General features: G+C 36.5%; 2 protein-coding genes across 2 annotated transcripts; one reads left to right on the top strand and one right to left on the bottom strand.

Annotated features, from left to right (window-relative positions):
* Nucleotides 1-4,237: 4,237 nt before the first annotated feature.
* On the top strand, nt 4,238-5,069 carry LOC113320961 (auxin-responsive protein SAUR32-like). The gene has a single exon (XM_026568863.1). The coding sequence runs from the start codon at nt 4,513-4,515 to the stop codon at nt 4,888-4,890; it is 378 nt and encodes a 125-aa protein (XP_026424648.1). The 5' UTR covers nt 4,238-4,512; the 3' UTR covers nt 4,891-5,069.
* Nucleotides 5,070-6,416: 1,347 nt separating this feature from the next.
* On the bottom strand, nt 6,417-11,527 carry LOC113320960 (CDPK-related kinase 3-like). Its single transcript, XM_026568862.1, has 11 exons — nt 10,498-11,527; nt 9,845-9,975; nt 9,503-9,544; nt 9,282-9,390; nt 9,039-9,117; nt 8,530-8,826; nt 8,289-8,398; nt 7,767-7,874; nt 7,506-7,568; nt 6,928-7,095; nt 6,417-6,833 (listed from the first exon to the last, which is right to left on the bottom strand). Exons 1-11 carry the CDS (start codon nt 11,089-11,091, stop codon nt 6,696-6,698), a joined length of 1,839 nt encoding a protein of 612 aa, XP_026424647.1. The 5' UTR covers nt 11,092-11,527; the 3' UTR covers nt 6,417-6,695.
* Nucleotides 11,528-15,413: the final 3,886 nt, after the last annotated feature.

The raw sequence follows: 15,413 nt of genomic DNA, 5'->3' as shown, positions 1-15,413 counted from the left end.
TTAAGAATACAAAGCAATCAACACAAAATCATGAAGAAAATTTTCTAGGAGTTAAATTCTCAGAGAACCAATAGCAGATTAAAGAAACCGAAATATATTTATAAACAAAAAACCCACATAATTAATATTTTCTCTGCCTAAACCTAGGACGTCTCTTTGATCAGGAAAGGGGAGAAGGAAGTTTTGGTGCCGCAACAGTTCATTAAACTCAAATAAACCCTAACCAAACACAGTAAACCCTTGCTTCCTTCAAATCCCAACTTGAATTTTGTAAAAATTGTACCTGAAAAAATAAACCCCTAACCAAGCCCGTATGATCATAAATCAAGAGATTAGAGTTTCAAAAATCAAAACAAAGCAGCGAAACCCTAACCTATGTTTTGTTCGGCTTGATTCCTTCATACCCTAACTTCCATTTCAGTTACTCTTCTCGTTCAGGGAAAAATCGGGAGGAGAATATAGAGAGTGAATTTCGGTATCATCGTTAATGATGATTTTTTTCGTAGGGAAGAAAACCTAAGTTTGTTCCTAGGGTTTCTTCTAAGAATTTTTTTTTGGTTTTCGTTTTTCTTTTTGTGTGTGATAAATATAAAAATTTCTTTATTTTATGAAGAAAAAGTCTTGTTTTTCTCTCCTTTGAGGAAAAGTGAAACAGAACAATTCTGTGAAAGGGTGACGGTCACCGTTCAACGTGAAGCCTAAGGAGCTTAGGATTTTAAAGGAGTTAGATGTGTAAAATATGTGAATGCTACGACATAGCGTCGTAGCGTATGCAAAAACCCGGGAACAGAAAAGGTCGAAGTCCACTGCTTCTTAAGGCCCATTATATCATGACTTGTCAAAACGCACCTTCATTAAGCCCAGAATACATTCTCATGTGGTGACCATTGACCAGGCAGGTAAATTGTCGTTCCAAAAGATTGTTTTACGTATTGAATTATGATTTACGTACACAGAGTATCCAGCACTTGACCAGTAAACTTTTTCTGTAAGATTTTCATACGGCATGAATTACTTTGCAAGTTGAGTTGTTATTCATATAACGTGCTCGAAAGACCATTTAAACATACGAAAACAATATTTATTTATGTTGCCAAATATTCTTGGGTCTGAATCAAAGACCCAAAGTTGAACGAATTTCTAAGGTATATTCGCAGAATAGCCTAATTAAACATTAAGAAAATTCAACTTTGTAAACTATAACATGCGTAGTTGAACCAAGTCCAAACGTAACCAGATGGCTCATGTATTCACACACGAATCATTTACCTGGACCTTTGTGTACTTGCCTGCTCATGATGCAACTGAAGTTAGTTGATCGAGCCAAAGGCTAGCTAAGTATTTCGATAAGATTTAGTGAGTTATTATACTTTAGAAAAAGTATGAGAAAAAGCGAAAGCATGGAACGGACCCAAAAGACATGATCAATATTCAGTGGACAACAACTTATATTGATGTCCCATATGCCTAACTGCCGAATGATGAACCAAGCAAAAACTGGATATATCCATTCCAACAGACAATTTCACTACTAACAGACTAAAAGTAAGCAACATCTTAAAACAAAAAGCATTCTCCATTTATTTCTCTCACGCAACACTACACATGATTATACGAGGAGGAGAGGATGGAATATAGGATTAGGATAGGGGGCGGACTACTTCCTTTATTAAATTCGAACAACCGCACCAACACGGCATCACCGTCTTGTATATCATGTGATGTGATCACGGATTAAACAAACAGTGGTATGGTGTTAAAACCAGAAGTGCAGGAGGAGCTCCAAAAATATTTGAAGAATCTAAATGCAAAACAATATTAGTGTCGGTGCATCAATTTTACTGTGAGATGAACAATTTCACCAACACCGCTAGATAATTTAACCGAATGAATTTTATTTAAATGATCATATGCAGTGTTGTAAAAGTGAGAATCTGCTTCGTTGTAAGAATAAATCTTATATATGGCCAACAACAACAAGCTAGAGAAATATTCATTTCATTTATGTGGTGTACGTACAAATGTTGGACTTTTTATTTTTAATCTTGTCATCCCTTGGTAGCTAGGTTAATAATAACTTGACTTGCAAGTATATATGAATGAACATGATGTGTTCAATCAATCCAGCTAGCAAACTGAACTAAGCTTCTTTCCTTTGAGATGAAGAAGAGAATTTGATGAGTAGAAGAAAATCTAAGATCCTCCTGTTAGGCGGGGCATGCATAACCTCCTGACTTACCCTGCGGAGTGGAGTTTTACCCTCTAAATTCTTGTGAATTTAGTGCTAGATTTATTTTTCTATTAGACGGCAAACAGTCTCTATCAGGCGGCAGGTATTTCAAGGCCAATGACTTTTGTCTTTTTTTTTTTTTTTCCCTTTTTTAGTATTTGATTATATTTTTCAACTATCTACACCGAGCTCGCATCACCTTCACCAGTCTCACTCTCTACCACCCAATAAGTGGGACGAAAACGATTTATCTGCAAATGACAAGCATGTAACGTAACCCTCTTCACCTAAAATTTACTCTTTTTTTTTTTTTTCCTGTTTAGTTTCTCAAGTTGAAACCGAATTCCGTGATATGCATTCTGATTCAATGGACAACAAAGCACATTGGTGACCCATGCTCAATTGTCAATCATCAAACAAGAACTAGCTACATAATTCTAGTTTTACCAACTGATTTGAAGGCAAAGATAGATAGTTCCAAAAAAGCATTTTGGATTTATTATCTCTCACGCAACACTACATGATAATACGAGGAGAAGGGAGGGACATAGGATATAGGGGGGGTGGGGGTGGATTTTTATTAAATTCGATCGAACCGAACCGCACCAACACGGCATCACCATCTCATATCATGTGATATGATTACAAATTATTAAACAGTGATATTAAAAGCTAAAAGTAGAATTTAAATGCAAAAACAACAGTATTGTCGGTAAGCCCGACATCACAAATGCCATTTTTGATTCGTTTGGGTGCTCCATTGCAAGAATAAAATCCTATACATAGATAACAGTAACAAAAGCAAGAGAAGGGTTCATAACTTGTGAACGTAAATGCTCTATTCCTTTAGTAAACTTGACTTACAAGTATGAATGAACATGATGTGTTTCGTTCTTCTTATTCCATGGGCAGCCAGCTAATTCTTGAATTGAACTTTTACTTAGTTAACTTTGTTTATTAATTTCTGTCAACTTAAGAAGCGAACATGATGATGAGTAGAAGAAAATCAAGTAGTCCTCTTTGACTTATTTAGGCAGGCAGGACTGGAAGGAGGGAGGCACGCATTTTGGATTTCTCATGGACTTTTGCATAACCCTCCCTCTAAAAATTCTTGCAATAAGAGTTTTATTCCGCAATTGGAGGCACGCCTTTGGGATTTCCTTAGCTAGCTCATGGACTTTTGCATAAAACTCCCTCCAAAAATGCTGCCAATTATTCTTGTTTTCTTCTTGCGGAATTGAAGGTCAACAAATTTAGTGTTAGATCCATCCCTAAATTTCTAAAACGGGTCTCAATCAGGCGGCAGGCGCAGGCATATATTTATCCATGTTTTTTAATGACTTTGTCTTGTTTTTTTAGATTATTTTGTCAACTATCTAACCCGATCTTGCATCACCACCTTCTCTCAAAGTCTCTCTCACTCAACCACCAACAAAAATTAGTAATTTTCACATTTTGCCAAGATTTTCCCTACGTACAAAAAAGATGAAGTAAATATGATCTCACACCTCTTGGACACTTTACCAACAACTAAACTCATGAGAAGAACAAGAAAAAACAATTTAAATAATTTAGACTTCTTCCAAACACGTTTCCAAGTACTTGGTTATAGCAAGTTCGTTGCAACAGCCTCAAAACTTCCTTTGGTTTGGGATAAGGCAGCTAAAGGAGGTGCCACTGAGGACCCAACAAAATCTTTTTTTTCTTCCATATTTACGGCTTGGTCAGTTATTAGTTAGAGAATTTTCAGTAAAATATTTCAAAAATGCAGTAAATATCAAAAGGTTACCAAACCAAGTAAGACTCTAGAAAGAACAAGTCCTCTAAATTTAGAATGGAAACCCGACCCCCAACCGCACCAACAAGTCCTTGACCTCTGGGTGTCTCGAAAGAGAATGGAAATACCTAGAAAAATACGCGCTCCCTACTATTATTATTTCCTTCCTTCTTCTTTAAGGATACTTCGGAAAAAAGATTTTATTTTCACATATAAATACTCATCCTCTCCTCTTTTATTTTCTCTACTCTTCTCATCCTTCACAAAACAAAAAAAAACATAGGGGATAGAAAGATTCTACCATGATTTGCAAAAACCAAGTTCTTAAAAGAGATTATTCTTCTTCTCTGGTTCCATATTGGCTTTTCATCTTCTTCAATAACACTTTATAACAAGAATCATCTTCTTCCTCACTTTCTTTCCTTCTAAAAACACGCAAGAAATCCGTCAGTCTTTAAATATTTTTCTGTCCAAGGTTTTCGCAGTTTTTTGTGATCTGAAAGAGATGCCGATGATGAGCGGAGATAACAATAATCATTCTGAAGATCACCACCATCATCATCACGTTCCAAGAGGGTGTATAGCAATATTAGTTGGTCAAAACGAAGAGAGATTTGTAATACCAGTAACGTACTTGAACCATCCAAAGTTCATGGTTCTACTGAAAGAAGCTGAAGAAGTTTATGGGTTTCGTCACAAAGGCAACATAACTTTACCTTGTGATGTCGACGAGTTCTTAAACGTGCAGAGTTTGATTGAGCAGGAGATCATGTCAACAACTACATGTTCATCCCACCACCGTATCAGCCATGAACAACATCAGAATCACCACCACCACCACCACTTTCTCCACGGTAGTTGTTTTAAAGCGCTTGTGGATTGATTGATTGATGTATATATCAATCTTTTTTTCTCTTTTTTTGTGATTTGTTTTGGTGGTGGTGGATCGATTGATTTTTTTTTTTTCCGCTGATGATGACGAAAATATTACATTGTGATTTGATTATTAGTTGTTGAATTAGTAGTAATATATTTAAGTAATTAAATTTTTTTAGTTTAAAATTTTGTGTATACGTCTTCTTTTAATTTTTTTACTATTTTGTCTTCTTTAATTATGAAGAAAGCATACTACTTTTCTTTTCTTTGAAACTAGAACAAGTCTAGTCTCCACCGTAGAATCATCAAGTGTGTCGGTTGTACGATACCGATACGCGTAGTTTTGAAGGCTTTGATCATATCCAGTCGACCATTCCAGAGAGAATTCGTTTCTTCATAGTTAATGTGCGAGACAGACACGTCTAATCCTGTCTGGATCTCCAAGTCATTGTTGGCCGACTTACTTAAGTTTCAGACTCCAAAAATATCTAGAAGGATGTATTTCCTAGAAAATGAATGTCACGTACCAATTATCCTCCCAGATTTTCAAATAAATGGTTATATTTGGGGTTTTTATGAGATTTTATCCCGGTTGATTACGAGTTATTGATCAACATGGGGTTATGAATGCTACAGCAGGCTTTAATCCTTGACACTGTTCAAGAGTACCAAAATCCATATAATTGATTTTAGATATGATGGTGAAGCTCAATCTCATAATAAAGAGAGCGGTATCTTGCCCACTAAGAGCACTCGAATGATAAATTCAGCTCATTGTGACGGTAATAGTGCGTAATATGATGTGCTTTCGGTACATTTTGCCGTATGAAAATACTAAGTGTTTGGACGCAAAAGAGGACAAAAGCACTTTCCTGATAAAATGGGAGCAACAAATTCCACAATTGCTGGTAGTAGTGGGAGTAAGGAGAACCACAATTAGTGTTGCTGTTCTAATTGTTTGCTTTTGACATTCTTTATATTTTTTCTAATTAGTTTAAGCAAGAAAAAAAAGTAGAGAAACGAATCACCACGCCTTGGTCTATAATCATGCCAAGTTACCAATTCTGTCTTTCTTTTTTACTTAGAAATTGTATTCTCTTTTTCTGATTTTATTGATTAATTTACTAAAACGACAGTAACCCACAGAAGATCCTCCCTCATTTTCACTTTTTTTAATCTTACGGTACCTGGGAGAAACTGCAGGCCTTTGATTTATCTGAGAAATGGGTCCATTGACGACAACAACAAGGAACCATCTTCAGATATATATGTTGTGCTTATCCTTTGGTGGTGGGTAGCTGAGTCAAGCAAGCTTCAACTTTCCTGCAAGTGTCAACTGCCTGCAAGCGTAACTGTAAACTGTTACAACTGCCTGCAAGTATTATCAACTGCCTGCCAAGCTTAACTGCTCAAAAGTAAAGTTCGAGTCATTATCAGATGAGACTGTTTTCGTCACACCAGGCAGGAGGACCCAAATCCAGCAAATAAAAAAGTTAAAACCCCACAAAACTAATCTGAGAGTGATTCTGCAGAATATAAAATACAAACTCAAATAAGCCACACAAGAGTCCATGCCCTTGTTAGGTTTAAATTTCCAATGGAGGAAGATGATATCCAGATACTTTCAAGAAACTTCAATCTGGCTTTGATCACTTTTCATTCATTCACTCTATCATTTTTTTTTTTTCATTACATTTATACAACACCTTTTCCTCTACAAAAAGAAACAAAAATTATACACCAAACCTTTTCTTTTTCTATCACCTGTGAAATAAAATTATACGCCAATCACCCGGCTACATACACAAACCACTACTGTTGTCTTGTACTTGGATTTCGCACTGTGACACCGTGCAAAAATTTTGTATATCCTAAGAAACTAAGCTTCCCATCAGATTTCCGTATCCAGTCACGGAGGACTGAGTGAGCAGTAGGACCCAAATTCATTTCCTGCACATAGTAAGTAATTGATTTATAACATCAGATTGACTAGCGGGTAAAATTCTTATGGTCAAAGTTTGAAGAGATTGTGTTCATTACATACCCGTGCCAATTCCTCGACAGAAATGATCCGATTTGCCTCTTGTTCAAAAAATTCGAAGGCTGTGGTTGCTATCTGCTCCCACCCTTCAAGAGCTTCCAGCTGATACGTGCTAATCGCAGCAGCACAAAACTCTTCAAAGTCTATCTTTTTATAAGATAGTTGCCCCATCTAATAGATGCAACAAAGTCACATGAGAAACCATAATACAGCACGCCAACAAGAACTAAGGTCTTTGGGCAATTAGCGAAACAACATAGTAACTATTGCCACCGACTTAAAAATAATTGGTTCATTTGACATGCAGTAAAATAGTTGAAGTGTCCACAGAATTGCAGGAGGGAGTCAATAAGAAGCAAAATCTTCTCAATCCACACTAAGCAGGTTCCTCTGAGGGCCGGATATATTTTTGTTGGGTGTTTCATTTGGGAAATACAACCTATTAGTAAACAAGGTACAAATTTTCTTGGGAACAAAAGAACGCAAGGCATGCTATGCAAGTCCATTGATGACTTCTAGAGGGGCCACTTTTAAATATCTCGGGAAACTATACATAGATTTGATATTAGGAGATGACTCACCGAACTCAAAATTTCTGTAACCCTCGACTCCTTCATTGCATCAGTTGCATTTCTTGCGAGAGCCTAGATAGATTAATTAAAGTGCAAACTATGAGTACAACATTATGGACAAAGATGCTTAATAGATGTCAGTTCTTAAGTGCTATTTCACTACCCGCCTGTGCCTCACGAATAACCATAATAGGCTGGTAAAAGCATATGTGGAGAGAAAGACCAGAGTTTTTATTTCAAACTGGAACAGAGTAATGAGCATCAACGTACCATTTTGAAGTTATCAAGAGAGATCCGGCCATCTTTACTAGGTTCCAAGAGCTTAAACTGAATCCTAAGGTACACAAGCTCGTCCTCTGTCAAAGCTTTGGATACACACTGCCACAATGTAAGACAACAAAGGTTCAGATAATAACGACGAATAATTTAGCAAATATCACATGCACCTTATTTCGTAATTTTAAAATAAAAATCACAATTCTCAACAGATCTTCAAAACATTAAAGGACTATTAACAGAGAGAATCTCCTAAAGTGACCCACTAACACAGAGCTAGCAAAAGAATCAAAGCATTATGCCACCCATCAACTACCCACATGGTATGTCATATGCATGATGTTGACACAACAGTTGTCAACCACATCTCTCTTATTCCAATTAAAGGATCAAATCTGGCAACTCAAACTTGCTGTACATTGAATTCATCAAAAACCAATCTGGACTTTCATGGAAGACTAAAATATCTCCAACACTTCAAAGATTAGATAGATACTATGAAGCAGTGAGCAATACCTTCAGTGCTGCACGTTTTAAAGGAGTGGCACGATAGAATGACTTGACTAGCTTATAAATCAGTATATCTAAAGGCACTATGCTGGTTTCCTCTCGCAACCAAGGGTGAGCTGCATCAAAAATAACATTGTTAGTTCCAACAAACAAATCAATATTTGATTCGGTTTATAACTTACATTGTGTTCTATATCTGGATAGATATACAACATTCCAGAGCTTCAAAAGGCATATGGCAACTTACTCAAAGCTTGTGCAGCAGTCATTCTTTTCCGGTGGTCCTTGTTCAAAAGCCTCTTTACAAAATCTTTGGCTTCTGGTGATACCTCAGGCCAAGGGGCATCATCGAAGTTTGGATCAGCTCTGAGAACAGCCCGGAATATGCCCGACTCTGTCCGCGCCCAGAAAGGTCTGCTTCCACATAATAAGATAAATGTTATGACGCCAATACTCCAAATATCTGCTTCTAGAGTGTATGATCTGTGGAGAACTTCCGGTGCGACGTAGAACGCACTTCCAACAATATCATTGAGTCTTTCATCTGCAAAACAAGGGCTTAATATATTTAGTCTGAACACCAGGCTTGAGTAAATTCAAAGTCTTAAAACATAAAACTGTGGTGCTAACTAAGATGAAGATCACTTCAGTTTGAGGAACACAACAAGCCCATATTGAAAATTCAGCACTATACTGGTTTAGAGAGAAGGTTAACATGACAATAATAGCAAAATTAAGAATATAAAAAGACAATACCTGGTCTAACAAAATCAGAAAGACCAAAATCAATAAGTTTCATCGTGGCATCTTCATCTTTCGTAGTGAAGAGAAAATTCTGTTTAAGAGGCAACAGCAAATAGTGTTGAGAGTTAGGATTTCCCATACAAACTCTCCGCAACTAAATAGAGAAAACTAAAGGAAAAAATCAAAAATCAATAAGCACTACAACCAAGTTCATCCATAAAGAAAATAACAGGTATGGAGTTTATCAAGATCTACCTCTGGCTTTAAGTCACGGTGTACCACACCTTGAAGATGACAAAAAGAAACTACGCCCAAAATTTGCAAAATAATAGCTTTAGCATCTTCTTCTGGGTATCTTCCACCTCTGTAACAAAAAGATTAGCTTGTAATAATTCTTAAAGAGATCATGCTTTACAGCTGCCTAGGAAAGCACCCTTACGGAAAAGTAAAAAGTGGATTATGCAATAAATGTCTACCTGGACAATATCCTGTCCAACAGCTCTCCACCTTCACACAACCTGGTTAAAAAGCAAAGGTCTGTTAGATTCAGCTTCCCAACAAATTGTAAAAGCATGTTTAGAATAGCACATCAATTTTCAGGATCACTAACTTCAGCTGAATTAAACTCCACTTGGGAATTTAGAAAGCATAAAAAGGTACATTAGTTATGTGGCACAAGGAATAAAGTTAGGATCTCCTACCAACACTGATCTATAGTGGTCTCTCTAGAAACTTTTAAGTTTCACAAAGATAACTCTAAAATTGATGACGAAGAACAAAGTGAAATAACCAGATTCCAAAAGAAATAAAATACATACTCCATGATTACGTAAACGTTATTAGGATCTTCACAAGCATCATAAAATTTGACCAGATTTGTATGCCCAGATAAGGACTTTAAGATTTTCACCTCCCTCCGAACATCTTCAATTGATATGGGTGTTGTCATCTGCCAAATCAAGCACATTAGTCTCAAATACTGCCAGACTAAGCTGAGCTTGAACACATAAGCCAAAACATAGTTCCAAATTACACGGATGAAAAGGGAGCTGAATTTGAGCAGCATTCTTGAGGCAATTTAGCTGCAAATCCTACTCTTACATGACAATGTCTATGCAAGAAAACCTCAAATGGCTCCAAAGTCATAAAGGACTGGTTCAATCACTGGATATTGTGGATCCTAGGTGTAATCCTAGAGAAGGCTCAAGCAGAGAAAACACCAATGCTTCGGGTTCAATTTCCTTAACATGAATACATGATGCTACATTTCAATGGACACATTGTAATTGAATTAGTGCAGTTGTTTCCAATGCTTGTACAGATACATCTTTGCACATAATTGTATATACCACAATCCGAAAAATCATTTAAGCAATTTCGTATTCGATCATCTAAATTCAGAATATCACAAGATTCACAACCAAAACAATCAGAATTTCATGAGGTGACTGAGTCAATAAAGATTTAGTACCTTTGATTTGGAGATGATCTTAACAGCGACTTGTTGACCTTTGAGGTCCCCCTTCTTGACTTTGGCAGAGCAAGTATGACCAAAATGTCCTCTCCCAACCTCCTTCCCCAATTCATACTTTGCCCCAAAATTCTTATTGTATCCAAAGCTTTTATCCAGACGCTCATGTTGTTGTTCTTGATGCTGTTGATCAGCTTCAGCTCCACCACCATCTTCCTCGGGAATCGAAGTTTGTCTCGCCGGTTGCCGTCCCTGCCGCTTAAGTAGAGAAGCCTTGATGTGTTTGGCAGGCGATGGCGGCGGAAAAGGCCGGCGAAAGAATCTACGAGGAGTAGACTTAGAAGATGTCGATCTGGCCGGAGATGGAGATACTCCTACTGGAAGAGGACTGTTGTTTCCTTGTGGATTATGGTACGGACTGCTGTGCCATGGACTAGTTGCTGATGTCGATGATGCGTGGTACTGACCTGTAGGTGTAGCTGAAGGAAGCGGAGACTGAGGGTGAGTGGTTGGGGAGGCGGTGGCGGTGGGAACTAAGTTGTCATCTCTGACTATTGAGACGGTGCTGCTGTTTTTGCCATAGCACTGTCCCATGTCTCCTCCGATGAAGTAATTTTTGAATTAGTCAAAGTAATCCAAGAAATTGTAACTACATGATTAACAAGAAGAGCATCAACTGATTGTTTGTATGAAGGAATTGAATCTCATCAAGAGAAAGAAGAAGATCCGTAGACTGAAATTAGACTCTTGTAATCAGAAGAAGAAGAAGGTGAAGTGAAGAGAAAGAGAGAGATCCAGAAGAAGAAACTGATATTTGAATGTAACGAAGACACAGAGATGAAGAAGAGTAGTGGGAAAGGCGGGAATATCGGCTGTGAACAGAAGAAGAATTTGAAGGAAGAAGAAGAAGAATAAAAGATTCGGAAGCTCTCTAAATCTTTGTTTGGGAGGAGAAACAGAGAAGAAGAGGGGAGAATCGAAAAAGGTGGTTCGTTTGTTTTACTTGACTTTTGCTTTTGTTTTCATTTGTGTGAGAGAGTGAGTCTCATGAGAACATTATTAATTAAATTTTAAATTCAAAATTAAATTAAATTAAATAAATAATAATAATAATAATAATAATAATAATAATAGTAGGCATGACCGGACAGGTTCCCTTGGTTTTGGTTTGAAAAGGTCCGTACTTAACTACTTTGTCGAGACAAAGTCAATATCCTCCTTCCTTTGCAGTCTCTCTACTCCATTTTGACCAACCAATCCAATAATAGGTCTTATAAGACCAGAGCTGCTCATGCCGATTTTATCCAGTGAAGCCTAGTTAGTAAGTTCGCGAATGATTCGCGAATCATTCGCGAATTTTTCCGTATCACGAATTTTACCGTCTTATTCGCGTACGTTTGCAACTCCGAACCCAAGTCGCGTATTATGTGGCATTTCCGAATTATTCGCGAACCGTTCACGAATTTTACGTATCCCGAATGATACGTCCGTTTAATTCGCCATAAATTCTTTAGCTTTTACTTTTCAAAGACTCCATTTTTTGGGCTTTACTGCCTCCCGAGCATACACGACCGAATATTAGACGTGTTGTGATTTTTATGAAACAAAAACGACTGAAGAGATTTGAAGGTGAAGGTGAGAGAGATCTCAAACTCACTAACCAAACATCTAAACCACCATACGACGTCCTCTTGGATAACTAATGTTGTATATATTATTAATATCATCATATTAAGTTTATTTTTTCTTTAAATAACTCTCACATATGCATAAAAATTGGTCTATGACCTTATAAATACAAATTATTTGTTATATATAGATACCGAATTTTCAGAGCCGAACTCACATTTATAAATCGAATCATACACGTACGTATGCCGTTCCGAATTACTGACGAATCACGTCCCATTGACCGAATTTTGGACCGAATCTGAATTTTGCAAAACCGTATAATACTCGTACGTTTGCCGTTCCGTACGTTTGCCGAATCCCGAATTACTAACTAGGCAGTGAAGAGACCGATTGAGGATTCTTCATTCTTCTTGTTTAGAATGGATGAAGAAAATGATAAAAGAGTGTTCAGTTATTGTTGTTGGTTGGAAATGATGAATGCATCTTTGGGACTATACAATACAATACACAGGATAGGACCACCATTTTGAAATTCAACTAGCTGTCCCATTCCCAGGCTGGGCTCAGGGCCTTCAATTAAAGGACTCTCAGGGCCTTCAACTCATCGTAATAAAAGAAGGGGATATTATTAGTTGAGTTTTAAAGGCCAACAACCCAAAACTTTAAAGCATGATTAGCTAGCTAAGCTAACGCATTCATTTCTACCACCAAATCATGAATACAAATATGTGACATCAAAAATCCTCAACATGCAACAATCTTTTGGGATAATCGGTCCCTTTTGACTTTTGGGAATGCATTCTTGACTTCCAAATTACGCACCAAACCTAGAGATGGCAAGGATATAGATGAAACATCAGCTTCTTTTAATTTTTTGGATATAGATTACTGAGTTCCAAATTACAAACCATACCTACAGATGGCCAGGATATAGATGAAACAAACATCAATGTACTGGAGACAAGGTGTTGGGCCTGGGCTAGCCTACTAGACACTACTAACCTATTCGTTTCCAATGGGTATTGTGTTTTTACACACAACCACTTTTTCTTTTTGTGTCTCCTTTTGTGGGGGCCAATGATTTGCTTAGGCCATCCATTGTGATAAGCCAAGGGGCGTCCTAGTTATAATAATAAATGCCTAGCTAATCCTTACTTCAATTAACCTAAATCTAATTCAAAACCAATGACATAAACATAATATCTAGTTAAACCTCAAAAAACACAATCCATTTTACCAACTTATTTTCATTTTAAGCCAGGGACGGGCCTAGCAAGGGGCTAACCCGGGCTATAGATCGTCCCTATTTTTAGCCAAGCAAAAAATTTGTATAGGTATCTTAACAATATTTGTATTTTAGCCCATCTATAAGTCTAATTAGCCAACGTAAATTTCATCCTATGTAATATTTAGTCGTATGAGATAAATTAAAAACTTTAATCTTATTCAAAGTAAAAATCTTCTTCTTCTCCACGTACAATCTCCCATATTTCTTCCATAAATTCAAAAAAAAAAAAAATAGTTTGTTTTTAGCTTTATTTGTCTACCTATCTACTATTGTGTAGGTGAATTAGAATTGCAAACTAATCATGCCCCGAATAATTTCCTGCGACCTTCGGCCCCTTATCAGTAAATGATATATCAGTCCTACCCAAACAATAATTTTGGGTCCGTCCATGTTTTAAACTCGTTTCTTTTCCTCTTGTTTTGTCTTCCACTTCCATAATCGTTTTTAAATCAAATAGGGATTTGTGTGTTACAAGGTACTTTCCGTCTAACCCATGTTTTCTTTATATATTTTTGACTGATAAATTGAGTTGTAATCATAAAAAATGAAGTTGCAGAGAGAAGTTAAGCTAGGAATTTTGTGGAAAAACTCTAGTCGGACTAGCCGAACCTGATGGAAATGAAGAACATGAAGAGATAGTTCGGTTATTTCGGAAGAAATATCCTAGCCGAACTTTCTGCAAATGTATGTTCGCCTATTTCGAGAAAGAAAATCCTAACCGAACTTTCCGTAAATTAATGTTTTGGTTCATCTTAGGTTCAGCTAGAAACATGGTTGTCTCGACATTGACGAATATAACTTTGTTAAACACACCCCATTAGAGAGAATGTTCGGCTACATGTATTTATGTTTTTCTAGATGAATCTAGTTCAAAACTCCATTAAAGAGGATGTTCAACTACATGTACTTCTATTTTCCTAGCCGAACATATGGCTACTTTGCCAGTTTACCCTTTAAAAGTTTTAATTTTCACAAGCTACTCATTACCCGATTGTTATGATGATGGAACTTTTGGATTCCTGAAAATTGTCTTTCAAATCTCTCATTTTGAATACAAGAATATGAAAAGGTTTTAGCAAACACTTTTCTTCTCTATCAAATGGTCTTTAATCTTAATTGCTTTACACTAATACGAAATAAAATGTATAATCTAATCTCACTAATATGATCAATTATCTTAACTAACTTAATCATTAATGATAAATTCAAAGGGTAGTTTGGTAATTAAAATATATATATAGAGAAGGGGTGTTGACTTAGTAAAATTGGATGAGTGGTCTCCTAAAAAAAACAATGATGCCAAAAGATCATTCTTTTTCGCACTATCTTGCCCGCCACACTTGTTTGGAAGGAAAGAGCACTAGATGAACGTAGGACTAAACCCACTATTGGAAATCAGTGGAAAAGAGACTATACTGCGAATAGTCCGCCTTGTAGTAATTATTTTTAAAAGAAAAAGAGGAGGAAATTTTTAAAAAAGTACAGATTCTAGACGATTTGTCGTCCACCCATATTTTCTGTTTTATATATATTATTTTCGTTTGTTTGTCGTTTGTGTTCATATTTAATCATCCTTCAGGCGGTTTGTCGTATAAGCTTCACCATGAAACACTCCTTGGTATGAAGAAGTAGGTGAAAGAGTTTAAGGTGGAAGGTTGTTGAATGAAGTCCGTAGCAACATCTAATTTGATTAAGTTGGTAGTCTCTCAAAAGGAGAACATTCCTTGTCATACCCCTTTCTCCAAGAATATATTTTTTAGAATCTTATGAAGAGGCAACATTTGGGTTATGTTATCAAGGTTGTTGGATAAGGGGTGTTTAAAACTAAAGTTATCCTCTCTTTTTAGAAAAAATTATATTTCTACTTTTTACTATTAAATCATTAAAATCTCTTAAAGATCATTTACTAATGAAAGATGAGTTACATATCCATATACAGTTGGGGTCATAATATTTATGGTCAGGAAACGGAAAATTTTTAACCGTGGACAGGTTA

This window comes from Papaver somniferum, chromosome 11 (genome assembly GCF_003573695.1).
Source record: "Papaver somniferum cultivar HN1 chromosome 11, ASM357369v1, whole genome shotgun sequence".
Taxonomy (NCBI): domain Eukaryota; kingdom Viridiplantae; phylum Streptophyta; class Magnoliopsida; order Ranunculales; family Papaveraceae; genus Papaver; species Papaver somniferum.
Note: the sequence above shows the minus strand (reverse complement) of the source record. Positions and strands in the feature narration are given on the sequence as shown.

Excerpts from the sequence above, each read along its gene's own strand:
- LOC113320961 (XM_026568863.1), top strand. The coding sequence starts at position 4,513 with ATGCCGATGATGAGCGGAGATAACAATAATCATTCTGAAGATCACCAC.
- LOC113320960 (XM_026568862.1), bottom strand. The coding sequence starts at position 11,091 with ATGGGACAGTGCTATGGCAAAAACAGCAGCACCGTCTCAATAGTCAGA. Across the intron at positions 7,875-8,288 it reads TAAAACGTGCAGCACTGAAG|TGTGTATCCAAAGCTTTGAC; the intron begins GTATTGCTCACT and ends ACATTGTGGCAG. Across the intron at positions 6,834-6,927 it reads CTGTCGAGGAATTGGCACGG|GAAATGAATTTGGGTCCTAC; the intron begins GTATGTAATGAA and ends TACTATGTGCAG.